An 18632-nucleotide genomic window follows, 5' to 3' on the forward strand; every position below is an offset into this window, starting at 1 on the left:
AGATGATCAAGTCACAGAAGCAGGTTGACTGACTGCAGTGCTGTGAAATCAAAGCTGGACTTCAAAAGCAAGTAGAACTGTAACTATATCTTATTTAAGATCCATGCCAACTTTATTATTAATCTCAGTGGAGATACCCTAAAGTCACCTTCAGAAAAGGACAAGACCTCCAAAGTATAAAACTGAAAATACATGTTGACAAATGTTTCAACAAGAATTGTAAAAATTAAAAACCAGAATATTTTTTCAAAAATTTTGTACAGACAATTACTATAACAGCAGTGGTAACTCATCTAAGAGCCAAGTGCATTTTCCAGGAGTTAGCAAGGTCTTACAAAAGCCAACTGTTGTGCCTGTTTCTGCTACACATTTACTGAACAGAGGAAAGGGAGAAATTGTAGACTAAAAATTGTAAACTGCTATTGTGTTCCATTAGTCACAATGCATGACCTCTGACATGAGGCAAATGAACAAAATAAGCAATAAAAACCAAATAATACAATTTTCAAACAAAAATATTTTTTGTTTAAAAATTATTTTCAGTTATTAAGCTTCTGAGTCACAAACACCTTCATGAACTTCAAGTTGCCTGAGAAAGACACACTATGAATGCATAAATCACTGGATAATAAGAGCCAGCAATTTTATTCACTGAAACACTTACTCCTGTGAAATTGTTGACCTTTTGCAAGAGGTAGTGATCGACATAAAATGTTTCTTACTTTCATCTGCTTGTCTCCATTAGCAAAATTATTTATAATTGCGAGTGAATGTTGAAATCGAGATCCGCCAATCCCCGCATCTGCTATCAGCTGGCTCACTGCTTTGATGAGCTGCACGGGGGGAGCAAACACAGGATGTAATTAGCAAAGAAATCAGAGTTTCAGAAGAGTTTTTAACCCCTATTTCAGTATGACTTAGTGTACCAGGCGCTAGTGCACTTTTATACCTTTCTTAAGAAGGTAACATGCACAAAGTCAAGGACTGAATAATCTTTCCAGATTTTGTAACTGCTCACATTTTGAAGCGTACACATGTTATTACTGGACTTAGCATGTCTGTTCCTGTACTGTCTGATTCTGTTTAGTTCCTTCAGCTGTGCTCCCACTGCTGTAAGCAACACACGTGAGTCAAGAATAGCCATTAATCTGGCAATGCAGATACATTCATAGCAGTTGTCTCTCCCTGGAACAGAGCTGAGCAGCCCAAGAACAGCAGAGAATCCAGTCCAGCTTCAGACATGGCAGGAAAATCAAGATGCCACAGAGAATTGCCTGTCTGAGGACTCCAAACGGATAGCCTTGCTTCAATGCATAAAAATAATAATGATAAAAACTAATGCACATCAGTTAAATATTGATGATCTCACACTTCACTTACCTGTAGATGGGATCTGACTATTGATTTCTGCTTGTTAAATTCAAAGTTCTTCCTCATGAAAAAATAAAGAAGAGCAGATGCTTCTGTCTGAGTTGAACGTGACCTATGGTTACAACACTTCAGGATTTCATAGCAGAGGGAACCACAGAGATCAGCTTGTCCTTGGAAGAATGCTGATGGGAACTATCGAAAAAAAATGCGTGAATATGTTCAGTACTACTCTCAGGTCCTGTGCAGTTATTCTGAGTTAACAATTTTTTTGTTAACCTTTCAGTAACTCTCCCACAGTTATTCAAACCAGGGTTTAAACTAAACATAATCCCATATGAAAATTAAGATTAATTAAGAACTATACCCAGGTTTTCATACAAACACTGTATGCCATCAAACTGGCCTCTAGAAAGCCCAGACAGCAGCTGACTCACAGCAAGCCCAGCAGCAGGGAATCTGCAAGGAATGCAGGATAGCTGACTAGGAAAAGCAGGGGGGAGTTCTGCACTGTTATAAAAGCTGCTCAACAGAAGGAAAATATTTTGAGTAGCAAAGTCAGTGAACTTCCAGAGGTCAAGAGTTTGAACAGCGCAAGACAACAGAGAAGGATGGCTTTCCAAACCATACCCACTATTACCAGCAGGGTGAATGTAACAGAAGACTGAGGGAGATGGAAGTGTACATGTGCTATAGATCTTAATTACTGCCTGAGGGGTTCTGCTGCAGGAACCACAATGGAACCCTGCTCCCACAGAACCACAAAGGGAGAATTCAATCCCAAAAGCTACAGCATAAATGAGAAGGGCAATTCTGCATATTTATTCATTCTCCCCATTGCATAGAGTTCTTCCATTCCCAACTGTCTGGTATGACCATTTAAAGCTGTATGTCGTTTAAAGCTGTCTGTGGATGGTTTACTTCTTATCTCCCCCATGTCCTGAAGCTGCACTATTGGGAGAAGCATGATTTCCTCCTCTTTCCCCTGAGACAACAACCAGAGGGAGGCCACATGGTGTAAACTCAGCTACACTCTTGTGTTTCATAGAAACATTTAGGAACCGAGGCCAGCCTTGCTTATTCTCACTTCCCCAGAGCAATTGTTATGTGAGTGCTAGATTCTGGTTGCTTTTCAGAGGATCTAAGCCTGTGACTTGGAAATTGTGCAGCCTCTGCAGTTGGCACCAAGTGCCTAATTGCCCATGATCATTTACACAAATGCAATGCAAGCAAAGAAACAGTTTGACACACAGCCATATCTTTTCCCCAGTGCTCTTCTATGTTTAAAACTAGGCACTTGTAAAACTGTACTAGTGCGGATGAACTTTTGGTGAAGTGTATGGAACACACTCCTGCTAGTTCCTCCAAGGAGAGCAGTAATCATTCACTGCTGGATTCTGCAAACCAGGTATCTGCCATGAAGACCACGGACCTCTAGGGTTTCAAGCTTTCTTCCATAGGTGGCAAAAGCAGGGAAGTCAATGGATACAGAGCTGGACATCACTTATCTACTTACATTAAAACTTTCTTAGTAAATTTTTTGATTTCAAAACCAAAACTGTTTTTTCAGACATTGTGAAGTTCTTAGTTTTAATCAGCAGTAAATCAGACCATCTTTGTCAGGAATAAGTATTAATACAGTGAAGTTCAGAACTCTTTCCAAGTGTCCAATTGTCCCCAAGCTGTACTTGCTGTAACGTATTGATCAGCACGACTAACAGAATAAACCCAGAGTTACCTTGCCTACAAACAGCCGTAGAGCAGCAAAGACGTGTTTGAGAGCTGCTGCTGACTGGTTGATTTGCAAAAAGAGCATGTGCGTGTCAAAGACTTTCTTCATCAACACATTCTGGCAGTCAGACTGTTGGAGCTGCCTCTGAAAAGTTCACAGACAAGACATGACATTGCAATTATTGAAGTGAATAAGCAGAAGAAGGATCTGCTGGATGTTACCTTGGAGCGCTCCTAGAGAGATATTTTTTAAATGTAAAATTTCTGCAGATGATGCTTCCCAGCTTGCTGCAGACTCTTGCAGGTTTTCAAGAAAAGCACTTTGCTATGCCTGCACTGCTCATGGATTGTATACACTGTATTTAAGGGTTAGGGTGACAGAGAGGGAACACTAAAATGTAAAAGGAGCTGTTTTCTGTATTGCAGCTATGAGACCTTCAGCAAGTCATCTGGGCTTGCTGAAGCAATCTGAGCCATTTCTAAAGAGGCAGAGAATACACCTGCTGACTTGCAGAGATAGAGAAAATTAGCAGTTTGGAAATCTGTTGTCAAAAATCTCTGAATTCTAGTGGGATAAGCATGATTCAGAAAAGGTGATGTATTACTAGATGCAAGACATTCCAAGCAGAGCAGGGTTGTACATAGCCCTGGATATGTAGGATGTTTTTCTTCTTCCATCTCCTTCTATTCAGTTCGGGTACTATGAACCAATTCCCTTCTAAAAGACCTACATTGAGGACTGGCATATCTTATTTCCCTATCCTGCTGTCTCAACATTTTAACTTTCTGTGTGCTTGCTCCCCCAGGCCTTCCTTTTACCCCGCATCCCACCCGTTCAAGCAGAAAAGAAACTGAGCAAAACATACCTGGTGATTCACAGTGTAAAGACACAACAGGTCAAGGATTGTGAGGGAAACTTCTGTAGCGATGTTTGCCTCTGTGTCTACATACTGTACAATGTCTGTTTCATTAGAGGTGCCTGCAGCATAATAAAAGAAAGATGAAAAACAATCTCCTGAGTGTTGCTAAAGATTATTTAATTCTCCAATCTGGTCCGTAAGTCTCATCACAGCAGAGATGAGGTCCAAACTGCACTTTTAATCAAAGTGGTATTTTGAAGAAAACTGCTCATAGGAGATAAAAGGGGAAGTTTGAGTCAACTCTCACCAACTGCACCAGTGATGTGAATACATCCTGTCACTGTTTCTGTTCATCCTCAAAGGAGGAAAGAAACCTAATTGGAAAGTGGGATAGATGCCTTCAATCTCATAATTTTAAGAATATCCTGTCAAGAAAAATTCTGTATAGAGCCTGATCTAAACCCCACAGAATTCCACAGGGAAGTAAATAATTTCTGTACTTACTTGCAGTGCTACTGTCTATTATCTGCAAGAGTTTGGGGTTAGAAAGTGCATTTTTGCCACGGATTATTGGTAATGTTTGAGATCTGTGGTGCTTGTGGCCATCGTGACTTGAAGTAGAATGCATCCTGGAATTGAAAGGTACCATTAAAAACAGAAAAAAAAGAATAAACTAATGTGCCTTATCAGAATTTTCTATGTCAGTTACTACAGTGCTTCCCAATGGCTGAATTAAACAAACTGATGCAAAATTCTTCAGAGAAACAAAGATGAAGGAAATCAGTGGGGTGGACAAAAACATGTGCTGGGATTTCTTGAAATCACAGGGGACAAAACTTCTATTAAGCACTGAAAAGAAATGCATCAGCTTAAATAGCTGGCTGATGTTTAGAAAACTGGTTTTGGGTGAAGAAAAACTGAGGTGAGTTCTGTTAGCTCAGAATATCAGACAAATATATCCTGCTCAAGAAAGAAATAATAGAGTTTCTATGAGGGGAAAAAAATTACGACAAACTGAAAATGACAGTAAAAATACATGTGTGCATATGCACACATGTTCTTTTAATCCTCTTTGATGCTGACAAACACATCATTAATTTATAATGAGAAGCTTAGAACTAAAATACCAGTGATTATTATAATTTTTGAAAGGTTTTTGTATTTATAACTAGTATAGAATTCAGGAAGATTTAACATCTCAAAATTCAGGCAACTTCTTAAAATACACTTCCTGTTTATTTCTTTTAAAAGTGTAATTTCATAAATTTACATAATTAATAATATTCTAGGACAGAATTACTCCCTGAAAGTAACACTTCAACCAACAGCTTGTAAGTCAAGCTGAAGAGACACAACTTTTTTATGATTTAAAGCTTTGGAGGCTTTGAAATTTGTTCCATGTTTTGTCCACCTCTTTTCAGTCAATGCTGTCACAGAGTACAAGGGCTGGAGGATGACAGCAAATGCTGAGGGTTTATAGAGTTTGTAATTCAATGTGACATTACCATTGTGAGAGCAGCCCCGATGCCTGGCCAGAAGAGTTCGAACCTTTAAGGGTTCCATTATTCTGGGTGGCCTGGACAAACTTAAAAGCAGCTGCAATTTTCCTGTTAAGGAAAGAGAAAATATGTGTTGATCTGTTATGAAACATGACATTTATTTTTGCCATGTCCCTGAAGAGTAAGTGCAGGCCTGACAAAACCTGCCATGGAGCATGGACTGGTTCATCTGGTGACCTTTAATTTTTACACTGCATGACACACAGACAAGTTCACAGCAGTAACATAAAATTAAAAATGAACATCAGCTGAGACAAAGTGTGCATTCCACACTTCACAGCTGAACATGATCTCACATTTTTTCAGACAGGCAGGAGACCTTTTTTTTTATTGCTGTGAAACAATTATCTATGCCCATTAAAACTACTCTTTCCATGACATTCTTTCCAATACAGTGTTCAAAGTTCCCTTGTTCAGCATATGCACAGAAATGTGGTTGAGAATGGCCCAGTATTTTGGGTTATAAATGCAATAATGGTTATCACATCATGCAATTCATCTTTTATAGCAGGTATGTACGCAGATATCCAGAACATCACGATAACATTGTTGGCATAAAAGAAAAAATGAAGCACACATTGGCTTCAGTTTGACAAACAGATTCTTTCAAGAGAAAATTGATGGATAAACTGTTAATCTCATTTAAGTCTAATAAATGCTGTAATATTTCAATACTGCAACACAGAGTCTGTAACTACAGAATTACCTGACAATATTGCGTTTTCCTAGATATCTGAAATTTTGCAGACAAACCCTGAAAGACAAAACAACACATTTTATGCCTATTAATGGCTTCGTACTTATGAAAAAAATGCCAAATCTTAGTGCTTCAATGAGACCCATGGCCTGCTAGTTAAATAACTCACATTTCAACTACAAAATGGTGAGGAAATTTCAAAACCAGCTACCTGCTTGGATTCTGCAGTCATGCATAGACTGGATTGAGCAAACCACCCTGGGGATGTGAAAAGCAAGTCATCCTACATTATGTGACTTATCTTATGGCTGGAAAGTTTTGGGGAGCTAAGTATTTTTCTCAAGGGAAGAAGAGAAGCTCAACACCAAATGGGAGACTAATATGAAGATCTCTTTTAGGAGGAAGACCCAAAGCATTATGACCCTTGTTCATGGAAATTACAACATATTGCAGGACACAGATCTTATTAATAATGTCTCATTATGACTTTGGAAGACTATGGCAAAATAGTTTAAGATACAAGAGTATCTCAGACTATTCCAATAGGTGGACAGACCCAATAGGAATTGTTCGCAGCCAGCACTTTAGAATATTCAACACAAAATCAACCACAAAGTAAACTTACTCTAAAATGCTGAAAAAGTCTGTTATTTCTGAGAATGGTGCTCGCAACCAGTACGAAATCAGTGCATCTAAGGGGAGATATTAAAATAAATTATGTATCTGTTACAGGGAATTAAACTTAGCCCAAAGCCTGTAAAATACACTGATAATTACTCTAATTTAATGTTCATTTGGATTCAGCATTCACAGTATTTTACAGCAACATAAATTACGTAGTGAGTGCACATTTTTTACCTTCTGAAATGGTTTTCATAATGTGAAGGAAGCACATAAGAAGGCTTCTAGTTTCAGCTTGATCCAGCTTGTCAAAACGAAGAGTTGACCCAATCAAAGACAAAGGTCTCATGATCTGTTGAGGTGACAGCAAAGGGCCTCATTAAGTACAGTGATGGGCTCCTACCTACAGCAAGCATTCTCAACATTTGCATATGTACCTTTTCACACGTGTCAGTTCTCTCACTGTTTTTTTCATTGGTACTTGGGTTAGATTCAAGACTTGCTAAGGAAGCTCTGGAGTCAGCATGGTTTGCTGCAGAGATAGCTATTGATGAAAAGGCTGTAAATGAAAGTCATAGCAAACATGCTAAACTAAAACATTTATGGATACAAAAACTAACAAAAAAAAAGGAGAACTTAAAACGTGTCACATGCTGCATTGAGACAAGTGCTTTGAACTTCCGATAGCAAAGCTATTGATGGGTACGTTTAGTACTGAAAACATGCAACAAGTTGAAGTATAATGATTCAGTTTGCCATTTTTCACGGCATTAAAATGGCCTGTTGCATTCTGTAAGAATTGACCTAAAGCCACAAAAAATCAGTGGAAAGATGCCTGAATTCACTTCCCTGAATTTTGAGATGGGGTTTGGAGGTAGTGGACAAAGTAAATTGTGTTTCTACTCTTCCATTAAGCCTGGAAAAACTATGAATATTTGCCTCCATGAGACATCAGGAGTTTTCAGGAGAAACCTTGTAATTATTTTTAAGTCAGGCAGAGACTAGAAGAATGAACTCAAGCAAAGGGATTTCTTAGAGCCTGAATACTGGCATCATTCCAAAGCAGGAGAGTAAGTGAAGCAGTGGAAGTAGAACAGCTTCACAAGAGAAAGAAAGTCAATCCAAAGACACTCAAAGGGAAGAGGAACATTGCATACCATATTTCCCTGGATATGGTATAAAAAAAGTTAATGATATCCTCAATGAATTCTAAGCAGAAAGCACAATGGACTGAGATACACACAAATCTGCCTATGTGTCTGTTCAATCTGTCATTTGTACCGGCAATGGAGTTCAGAACATCTTTGGAAAAGGATGTGTCCACAGAGTTTGCATGTTTCATTGCTGTCTGGCTCTGAAACCCTCCGGCTGTGCTCAGATCGTCCCTGGATCCCTGTATTTGAAAGAAACGGAAAAAGTTCCAGTGGGTGATATCACTCAGAACTTAGAAAAGCCTCCTGGGTCATTATCCAAGACGCTGAGTTTGAGAACCTACTTTCAGTTGTTTTGACATGACAGCCTTTAAAGGATCAAGGCTTGCCATAATATGCTGAAAAGTTACCTGCCATATGAGACTCTCTCACAGTGGAAGCTGTAAAGGATGGATCAAGTCTAACTAGTATCTGTTTCTGAAACATTAACACAGCATTGGCAAAGGAACATTAATTGCCATTAGCAATGCTCAGATGAAATGGGCTCGTTTGCTGGAAGGACTGAAAGACACAACACCCCTGCAGAAATCTGCTAGTTTTTAAAGCGGTATGGTTATAACACATCTAATCAAAAAAATCACCTGAATTACCTGATTGGAAGTATTGATATTGAAGAGAAACATATCTTTCATGTAAATCCTTGGCATATTGTCCAAAAGCATTCCATAGAGTGGCATATACAGGTTTGCTATTTGTGCTTGTTTTGCCTAAAAATAAAAGATACGACATAATCATCAAGAAACTAATAAACATATACCAGTGGCTAAGAAAGTTTCACGTGTGTTTAGCTACTGTATGAACAAGAAAATGAAAAAGAACAAAGAGTTTCTTTACCGGCTCTGCGTATCGATCATCAAACGAATGCTTGGCCATCAAATTTTTAAGCACAGCCAAAGCCAAGTGCCTGATATCCTGGTCTTCTTGCAGGGCAAAGCCAACCTCCCGCAGCAGGACTCCAATTAGGAAATGTTTACGGCAAAACTCATTAGTCAGTGTGTACTCTGGAATGTCTTGGAATAGAATGGACAGGACTGTTTAAATTAATATATAGGTTACATACAACCTCCCCCCCCGCCTTCATTTTCTAAATGTTCAAAACCTTGATTTCCTGGTCTGACTGCCTCATTCTGCTCCCTCACTTCTCAGAATGACCTAGTCTAATCATCTCTTGAAATCATGCAGTTTTTACTATTTAATAATAAAAGATGATTTATATACACATTCCCACATGAGAATCTCAACTGTTTTCTCATTAGACTATTGACTTCTTGGGGGCACAGAGTCCAAATTGTTGTTCCCATATCCTAAGCTAGACAAGTTCTAAACCACAGAGGTTGGGAGCAATTACACTTCTGAAAATGATAAATAACTTTTGTCTAATATTTGCCACAATACAGTGGCAGTGATCAAAGTAAAATTCTGCTCACTTATGCAGTCATTTTGTTCATACCTGATGTTCGATATTCCTGTGCTGATTCTGAAGGCGTCACAGTGTCTTCATTTTTCATAAACATAAGAAAATAGGCAAAAATAATCCACTTTTCAATTAATGGTATTAATTGTAAAAACAATTTGCTTTGCTTTTTTGTAAAAAATTTGACTCAAATTTGAACTAAACAGCTTCTACTGCTGAGAAAAGATCTGAGTGTCAGAACTGAACTCATTTTTTGATGCTGAAAACTGAAGTAAAAAGGAGACGAGCCATTGTTTGAGCTTCTTCTCCTTCCTGCTGTACTTGTTGAAATCCTCCCAAGCTCACCACCTCCCAAGGCTACTACATTAGCCTTACTGATTTAATAAATCAGTCATCACAAAAATTCCAGTTAAAACTTCCAGTGAGAAGCTTCCACCTCCCTCCCCCTCACTGAGCTGCCAGAGGTTGCATTTATTTACAGGCATACTGAAATTATGTTATTTTTATTGCACTGCTTAAGTACCACACCTGAAAAGCTGTTTGGGGCTTCTGAGCCTGATGTTCAGACACAGCTCTTGAGAGAGTTATTTATTATCTGCTCTTTGAACCTCCCAACAATTCACTGTTGTACAGAAACCCACCCGAGGGAACCCTTACCAGGAATGTTTGAAGACCGTATGGGCAGGCACAGAGGGATAAAGTGCTCATGGTGACAGACTTCTTGGAGAAAGTCAAATTTGAACTGGTGTAAAGTCTGAAAAATCACAACAGGCAATGGTTCAGTTCACATTTAAACAGGGAAAGTGATGAGACAGAGCTCCACTACTACTTATTTCTACCTCAAACTTCACACTCACACCCAACAATGAAACCTTAGAGCTTGTTTTGCCAAGCTGCACAAACAATAAACACGTGGTTTTCATCTCTGTTATCGAAAGAATTCATCACAGACAAACAAGCTTTTTGAATTCTTAAACTACGATTTTTCATTGAAGATGTACTGATAAACCTAAGCTTGATCCAAACTAAATATTTAAGGTATCCTTAAAGCTACACTGGGTCTTTTGATGACATATACTACAGCATTTAATCATAATGAAGTATCATCTCCAGTCCACAGAAATTTTGACCCATCATAGTTATTATGACTTTTTTGGGTTTTTTTTACAGTTTCAGCCACATAGGTCAGACCCAGAGCTTACTGACAGTAGTAAAAACTTCCTCTATTGATGCCAGTAAGTTTCAGCTCCAAGGGATTTGGATAATATATAGTTCTAGTATTATTTCTTTAATATCTCCCTTCAAAGATGCCATCCAGACCCTTTTTGGAGCCTTGCAGTTACCTCAAGAGTTTATCATTCCTTCTGTAATGATGTGACAGTGAGATATAAAGATAATACATGATTTCCAGTAACAAATGTTTATTTCCATCATCTCATCTCATTGTTCTCAGTGGCAGAAAGCAGTCATTCAGGGCTATTCTGAATGCCCTAACACTAGAAAGCACTTGTAGATGTCTTTTAATTTGCACTAAAATTAAATTGTAGCATTTCTGCTGCCACCATCAGGTTGGGATACCTAGAACATGCAGTTTTCACTTTTCAGAGTCTACCAAGTAGGGGATGGTAGGGAATTTTCCCCTGAAATGTTTATTGCACTATAGTACCTTTTCAGGAATACAGCTGGACATGCTAATGGCAAATAAAGAAGTGAAGCATCTGAAATGTGTTTTGCAAGAGGAACTGTGACATTTTGAGGGAACACAGCAATGAACTGATTTCTAATGAGGTATTTCAACTTTTCAAGAAATGTTTCCCAAAACAATATCTAAATGTCAAAATATGGAATACCATAAGGGATATTTCTGTGAAACAGAAACTACGTTGCTTCATCCAGAATTACAATAAATTCAAACTGCACTAAGACTGGTATGCCCACATAATATTCAGGCAACAATATACACTGTTAAATTTTCTGAAAAGACAGGTCAGATTGCAGTATCTTTTTTTTTTGATACATAAATAATCCAGTTAAAGAGGCAAGAAACACACAGAAAGAAATCTTTCTGCACATTAAGAAGACTGACTCTTGCCTAGGCATTGGACTGAAATGAAAACAATGCAAGGCCTCTCTCTCCTCGAGGTCAGAAATCTCTCATTTTATTTTGTGACTATTGTTTCCAAGTGCCACAAAGCCTACTCCAGCTGCACATCTGTCACAACTCCACAGTGATTCCACTCCCACACATGCTGGCAGATGGATCTGGAGGGATGCTGGCAGTGTTCACACACTTACTGCCAAGAAGGTGCTAAGTACTGCTCTGCACACTGATTAATCTCAGGCTTTTCGACTGACCATTAATGGGCTTTTTTAATTAAACATCTGTTTCTGTGGTTGAATGTATTTAGGGAAGTTTGAAATGTGGAAACAGTTTTCAGATTGCATAATATTGTTTACAGAATTAGGGACTTCAGGCTATGACATTAATAACTGAGAGACTCCATTCTACAGCTGTTCCAGAGATTAAGTGAAAGACCTGCATTCAGAATGAAGTTGGTTTTAGTAAAAGGCAAAGCAGACCTGGAGTAATCTCATTCTTTAGCTACAAATGCACATTACCACTAAAAAATCACAAAAAGTTAATGGACAAAAGCATTGTGAGCTTTCTGGGGTAAGATGAGTCATTCAAAGCGTATTTCTTGAATACATTCTGTTACTATATATATGCTCTGGTATGATACCTCATAAACCCTGGCATGGAAGAGAAAAAGCCTGTGACTCATCCTGATGGATGAAGGGCAAAGGAGTCAAGCTGAATAATTTGGGGACCTCTTGCTGTTTGAAATTTATTGTTCAAATTATGTCAGTGACTATTGCAGGTATTATAGAAGAAATTCAGGCTGCAGGGAATTTTCCTCACAGCCAGCACAAACTAATTTGGAGCAGCTTTGCCTTCTTGCATCATCAGTGAGGTAAGAGCATGGCAGCCACACAAAGTAAAGATGTTACAGTCTCACTTGAGTTTACACAATTATAACTTTTTCATATGCTCTTACTTTACTCTTCTCAAAGAAAATTATTGCCAGTTGCTGATGATATTTATAGACAAGTGTACTTTCAAAGAATTAAGGCTTAAATTCAGTCTTTTGGATGCTTTGGTCTGAGCAGTCTCTGCAGTCTGCTCTTGCAGGTCTCACTGAGTAGTTGTTTGAACATGGCTAAATACTCCCAGGAAAGGGGATACATGGAACGAACCCAAGAGGTTTTAATCCATATTTATCCTAAATGTTTTCACTGACTTGAGTTCTGAGCGTGGTGAAGTCATGGAATCATAAATAGTTTCAATATAAAAAATATTCTGCTAGTCATCACTTTAAAAAAACAGACACAAAAAAATAAATCAGAGCCATACCTTGCTATCTCCAGCTCCAAACATACTTATATAGTTATTAACCATCCTGAACACAAATCCACGATCCATAAACGTAAAACAGCGCTAAGAAAGAGGGGGAAAAAGAATTACTATTTTATAGAAAAAACCCCAATACATGGCCTCATTTAGCTGGCTGTTCACTTTGTGTCACCTGTACACCTGAACCATGTGTGCAGATGAGGTTAGTCTTAGGCAGGGAAAGGAACATCAGGGACCTGGTGAATCTCCCTTGATTTTTACACCTATTTTCAGTAACAATGAGTTAATCGAACTTTTCATTTGCACCGTGTCTGCAGCCTAAAATAACCACCTCTTGGGAAAGCTTCTCTGAGGGCAGTCAGTCCTGTATGGCAGCACTGCATCCGCCACTGGAATTGGCAGGTGACAGGAGCTGAGCATCTCCCTCAGCAACAGGGCAGCGACTGGTGAGGAACCAGTCCAGCCACAATGCTCATTGTCTGGGCTATGCTCTCTCTCTGGGACCAAGTGTGCCACTACATTGCTTTATGATGAGAACACAGCTCTTTATGACTGATGGGGCTAAATATTGGCAGAAAGTGTAGAGCTTTTGAGGGCCTTGGTTCTGCAGTTGCTGACATGTTTTCCTTGCCTACCAGATAGAGAATGCAATCTTGAATTCCCTCCTTTTCTGCAGCTCCTGAACTCTGCAAAACTAGCAAAGCCTTCTGCTACACACATTCAAACAAGATTCCTTGATTAGGGACAATTAATCCACCCACAGCCATTCAGAATTACAGCATTTAAAAAAAGAATAGCAGCTCAAGTCCAACTACAGTCTCATTCCTTTCCAAATGTTTTACCCATTTGAATACAATGTAAGAATCTGCAAAACTTGAAAACTTTGACTCTTTAAGAGCACAGGCAGAAATGAATTACAATTGCTTTAGAGCAGATTTACATGAAGCCTTTGCATCCTCAAAGACCAAAGGCCATAGAAAAATGAACAATCAGTCAACACTGAACTTGGAAACTGAACCATCATTCAACTCAGAATTGGTTTTACTCCCTTTGACTAGACTAGAATAGTCTGGAGTTTGTAATAAGTATGGGGAAATAAGAGCATGTGCTGTAATGACAGAACACCTCACCTTGAGAAATTTGGCAGTGCTGTAGTTTGCATTCCTGGTTTCTTCAAGAGCATCTTTGTACTTCCAAACAACGTGGTCTGCTAAGACCATCACAAGTATATCCAGCTCAGTTTGAAACGATGCTGGAAACCTCCGAGTTCGAGAAACCTAAGCAGGGAATAGATCATCAGCTGAAGAGTGCATGATGTTGCACATTACACATTCAGGCCAAGAATAAAGACAATAAACCAAAGGCCATTCCACATAGAAGAAAAATATTCCTAGAGTTCCATGGATCCATTCTGAGCACAAACCCCAAATAAAAGAATCTGGTCCATAGGAAAGTGGGAAATATGTCCTCAACCTATCCTCAATCTATCCTTGTACAGTCAAGAACAGGTTTGAGCCTAGCAGGTAATAAAATGTTTTTGTAGGTCAACCAAATATTTTACCAAGTATCACAGCATTTATTTTATTGGCCAGTCAAGCAGAAAAGTTCAAGTATATTCAAGTGTATTTCCTGGGCTTCTGCATTTTATATTTTCCCTAAGACATGGATTGCCTACTTGATAAGATTTTGTATATACATATACTTACCTTTATTTTGTTTGTATCAACCAAGTGCTGTGCCATTGATTTTAAGATAACTGCAAAGAAGAACCAGGAATGCTGTTCAAAAGAAGGAAAAGAGTGAATGAATACTGACTACCTGAGAAAACACCTTATGATGCATTACCATTCCTTGCAGACGGATTGCATGTCTCGGTAATGCACAGTGTTAAACACTACGTGACAAATAAACTAAGAAATTTAAGTAACATTGGATCGTGTCCTTAAGAAAGGTGAAGCCCTCTCAGGCATTTTGTTATTGTGGCCTTTTGCAATGAGGACCAAGCACACCTCCTACAATCTTCCCATTCCTACTGAGCACCATCTTCATGGTTTGTTTGCAGTTAACTGGCAGAAAGGTGTGATGCAGAGAACCTCAGAGAATAACCTGCCTTGTTAGTTCTATCAGACTGCTAACTTAGCACAGAATAAGATGGAACTTGAACAGAGTGGTTCTTCAAATACCATTTGAAATAGTGAATAGGTAGGATACAGATATATATGAAACAAATACACTCCAAAAGCTTATACATTGAAAAAAACCCCAAACCATCCCATAACAAACCCAAACACAGGTACTTTTGCATGGCCCAGGTTTCCTGCAGGTTTTCTGCTTTTTTCAGACTCTTTTTTCCTAAAGGCTCAGTACAGGAAATCAGAACTGGCTCATTTTAAACAGGTGAACATATTTTTGCCTCTGGGAAGTCCTGGGCTGGTCTGGGTAGCTCTCGTACCATAACCCAGAGGCCTTACACATGAATGAATTTCATACAGATCAATATTTTCCCTGCATCTTCCAAGTTAAAAAACTAAAACAAAGTATCGTAAAAGTAATTGCTCACATCATATTGTGTAAGAATTAGGTCTCAGACTCTGACTGAGCTGTAAAAGACAGGAGGAATTTTATAACGCAAACCACAGAATCCTGAGAAACATGTTATGCTGAGAACCTGCAGCAGGTCTGATAAGTCTGACTGTTGAATCACTGCAGGACGTGATTTGCGCAAAGGTCGTAGAGGGAAAAGGAAGAGGAGAAAGAGATAAGTGAGCTTCAGGCAGAAAACCAGTAATTAAACTACAAATGTGCTAATTCAAGCTATCATTCACCTTTAAAACCTGTTTCACAGTTACTTGTTCATTTGACTTCAGAAGACTAGTCACATTCTTGGACAGCTCCTCATGGACAGTTCTTTCATCAAATGATTTGGTCCTGAACACGTACTGAAGAAGGAAGAAAAAATGAAAATTTTCAAAATGTGCATTAAAACAAACATAAAAAAGCCTCAGTTGGAGATGATAAATTATTTGTATAACACTGATAGCCAACAATCTCTGCTGCCAAAATATCTTGACTGAACAACGCATTCACATGAAAGTTCAATTTCCCTGGCAGTAATGGCACAACGCTGCTCCCCTACAAAACCTCAGTTTTAAACACAGCTTTCTGTTGATTTCAGCTTAATGTGAATCAAGAGGAAATTCTGCTTAAATTCAGTGCTATGATTTACTTTTCAATAGAGGATAGGATCCTGACACCTCCAAACTGCCTTTCAAGCCATTTCACCAGGAAAGAAAAGAATAAGCAAGCAGAGGAAGTGTGGAGGGTTTTTCACCCACCTAGTCCAGGCTACCTTTCACCTGCTCCTTCCTTCCAGTGGCAACAACTACTCAGAGCTGGTAACAACTCTTCATCCTGAAAGGCGTAGAGCACCCACTGCAGCTGACTGAAGGGGAAAACTAAACCCCTTTTAGAAACTGAGCCCTCAAGGAAGGAATTTATCTACCAAGTTGCTTGGAACTCATAAATCTACTATGAGTTTTATTCAACATTTTAAGCTAATAATTTGGTACTACTGTGACTTCCCTAAAGCAAGAGCTCTGACAGGGCATCAGTTGGGATCAAAAATCTTTTCAATACAAGCAGGTTGGCAAAAGAAACTAATGTCTCTTGGAAACACGTTATTAATATTCAGCTTTGTTTCCACAGCAGATGCCATAAGCTTCTCCCCGTGCAGTTTGGCACTTCTGGGTCCAGTTATTTAAGTCAGTGTAATTTCGCATTATTGCTGCATTGTGAGTCACAATTCTCAACTTACTTATTCCCAAAACAGCATTTGTAAAGTAGGTATTTGTTTCCTTACAGATGGAAAACGAAGAGATTACCAGTTATTGGGTTTTGACTGCTGCTGGAAATGAGAAAACAAGCCAAATGGACTTATGGTGTGACTTAATGGTCACCTGTAGTTTCAAAGATGATTAGGTGGTCACGCAGTAGACATCTACTTCAATTTTGAAACGTTATTGGAGAGAAGAGGTTTTAATACCCATTTAATTAACGACATTTACATGTTACATAGCTTATTTATTTTGGAGCCTGAAGAGCTCTGTTGGACCTCAGCAGAGTTCTGTGTTTAAATCAGAGTACTTGGGACTAAAATTGAACAATTCAGAGGCTGAGGTGCATGACCTATAAACACATACATTCATAAAGTAGAAAAGTAAATCCATGCCATGAAAATATCAATCGACAGTTGTCAACACTGAAATTAAAATGTTTTCCCATTTAGCAGTCCAACTCCTAACATATTCTCATTATTCTACCCATGAACACGCTAAAGTCCCCAGTTTATCAGGAACATATTTGCTTTCACTTTATTCCTAAAGTGAAACACCTCCCTCCAAACTTATGTCACATATACTACTCATCATCCACAAATGAAATGTACTTTATGAGAACTACTAGTTGCACAGTGAAGCAGGATATCATCACAGCCAGCACTCCACACAATCGTTTGTCTCTCATAGTTTCTTTCCATGATTGTGGGGGATCTCTCACTGCTATCATGATCTCCATGAGTTCTGTCACCACTGACTAGAGCAAGACAAGAGACAAAGTGATGGCAATATCTCCTTCAACTCTTTGAATAACCTTAAATTCTCCCTTATTCTGCTATTTGAAATACACAGATAAGTCAGCAAACATAACACTCAAAGATATGACAACTTTCTCGTTACTGATTCATCAAGCATGACTAGAACAAAATTTATCATCGCTCTCCACTGCAATTAAAAGAGAGAGAAAAAAACAAAGGCAAGTGAAGGGAATAAAAAGTGTAACACCCTTAATGGGGCTCCCTTGTCTATGGATTTTTCTGCCCCTGCCAGTAGCAGCAGTTAATGTGTGCTTCTGCTTAAAAACACTGCCTCATAAAACTCTCAGCTTACACAGCTGTTACCCAAGTGTACTGATGATGAGGTAGTTGATGGCCAACAGCACTTTTCATACTCATTTGATGGATGTCCAACTGATACAGATGACAAGGAGATCATCTTTAAAGAGGCCACTCCTTTGTTTTTTTAAGTAATACCACAGCTTGTCCAGAAGCAAACTCCATACACAATACATACCCATATATATTCTAAATATATCCTATTCTTCAAAACAATAAAGGATTAAAAAAAGGCTGAGGAAATAGGGAAAAGTCACAAGAATATGAAATCCACAGATGAGAAAAGAATTTATGTACAATAGCACATGCAAAAACAAGGGATCTTGAGACTAAAATCAACTTCATAATCAAAAGCTTAGTTAAAAAGCTATAGCTTCCTAAGAGACATAAAGCCATCTTGAAACTGTGAAGAGCACCAAGTACCTCGTTCATAAAAATGACTACTTGTGGATCCTTTTCAGTGGATTGAAAGGGATTCAGAGGGATTGCCTTATGAGGGCAACCCTGTACCCGTATAACACAGATGGCCAGATATTTTATAGTGATAAATCTCATCACAGTCAAGAGGAGTACTGCAGACTGCAAGCAGCATCAAATGTCTCTCACTGGTATCTATCTAGCGGAAGTTTCATGATCTTTCATGTAGTCATCTCCTCCTTCCCTTCTCTCAAGCCCTGCACAGGGGAAGCTCTTGGTTAAGCACCATTTCACAAAGACTGATACTAATCCTACACTCCTAAAAGCTCAGTGGTAGTGCATTTGCACTAGGTTTTGGTCCTAAAATATAAGTTCTAGTTATCAGCTGAATGCA

The 18632-nt window shown here is 38.7% G+C and overlaps 1 protein-coding gene across 16 annotated transcripts in view; it reads right to left on the reverse strand.

The window, feature by feature from the left end:
- DOCK10 (dedicator of cytokinesis 10) overlaps positions 1-18632 on the reverse strand; it is a 120921-nt gene that overhangs the window by 19311 nt on the left and 82978 nt on the right. For 9 of the 16 annotated variants that reach the window (XM_042042006.1, XM_042042007.1, XM_042042019.1 and 6 more), the window contains exons 26-44: positions 15699-15812; positions 14580-14651; positions 14004-14150; positions 12874-12957; positions 10119-10215; positions 9498-9542; positions 8882-9078; positions 8638-8754; positions 8118-8229; positions 7274-7395; positions 7074-7188; positions 6841-6907; positions 6225-6272; positions 5465-5566; positions 4464-4588; positions 3966-4078; positions 3107-3244; positions 1381-1563; positions 723-833 (exon numbers count right to left, since the gene is read on the reverse strand). In XM_042042006.1, coding sequence (XP_041897940.1) covers positions 723-833; positions 1381-1563; positions 3107-3244; positions 3966-4078; positions 4464-4588; positions 5465-5566; positions 6225-6272; positions 6841-6907; positions 7074-7188; positions 7274-7395; positions 8118-8229; positions 8638-8754; positions 8882-9078; positions 9498-9542; positions 10119-10215; positions 12874-12957; positions 14004-14150; positions 14580-14651; positions 15699-15812 — 2109 coding nt within the window. The remainder of the gene's footprint in view (positions 1-722; positions 834-1380; positions 1564-3106; positions 3245-3965; positions 4079-4463; positions 4589-5464; positions 5567-6224; positions 6273-6840; positions 6908-7073; positions 7189-7273; positions 7396-8117; positions 8230-8637; positions 8755-8881; positions 9079-9497; positions 9543-10118; positions 10216-12873; positions 12958-14003; positions 14151-14579; positions 14652-15698; positions 15813-18632) is intronic. The other 7 variants (XM_042042013.1, XM_042042011.1, XM_042042015.1 and 4 more) reach the window with 3 other exon arrangements.

The sequence above is a fragment of the Corvus kubaryi genome, unplaced genomic scaffold, assembly GCF_017639235.1.
Source record: "Corvus kubaryi isolate FWS band 111438036 unplaced genomic scaffold, C.kubaryi_AGA036_p1.0 37397, whole genome shotgun sequence".
In the NCBI taxonomy this organism is placed as follows: Eukaryota; Metazoa; Chordata; class Aves; order Passeriformes; family Corvidae; genus Corvus; species Corvus kubaryi.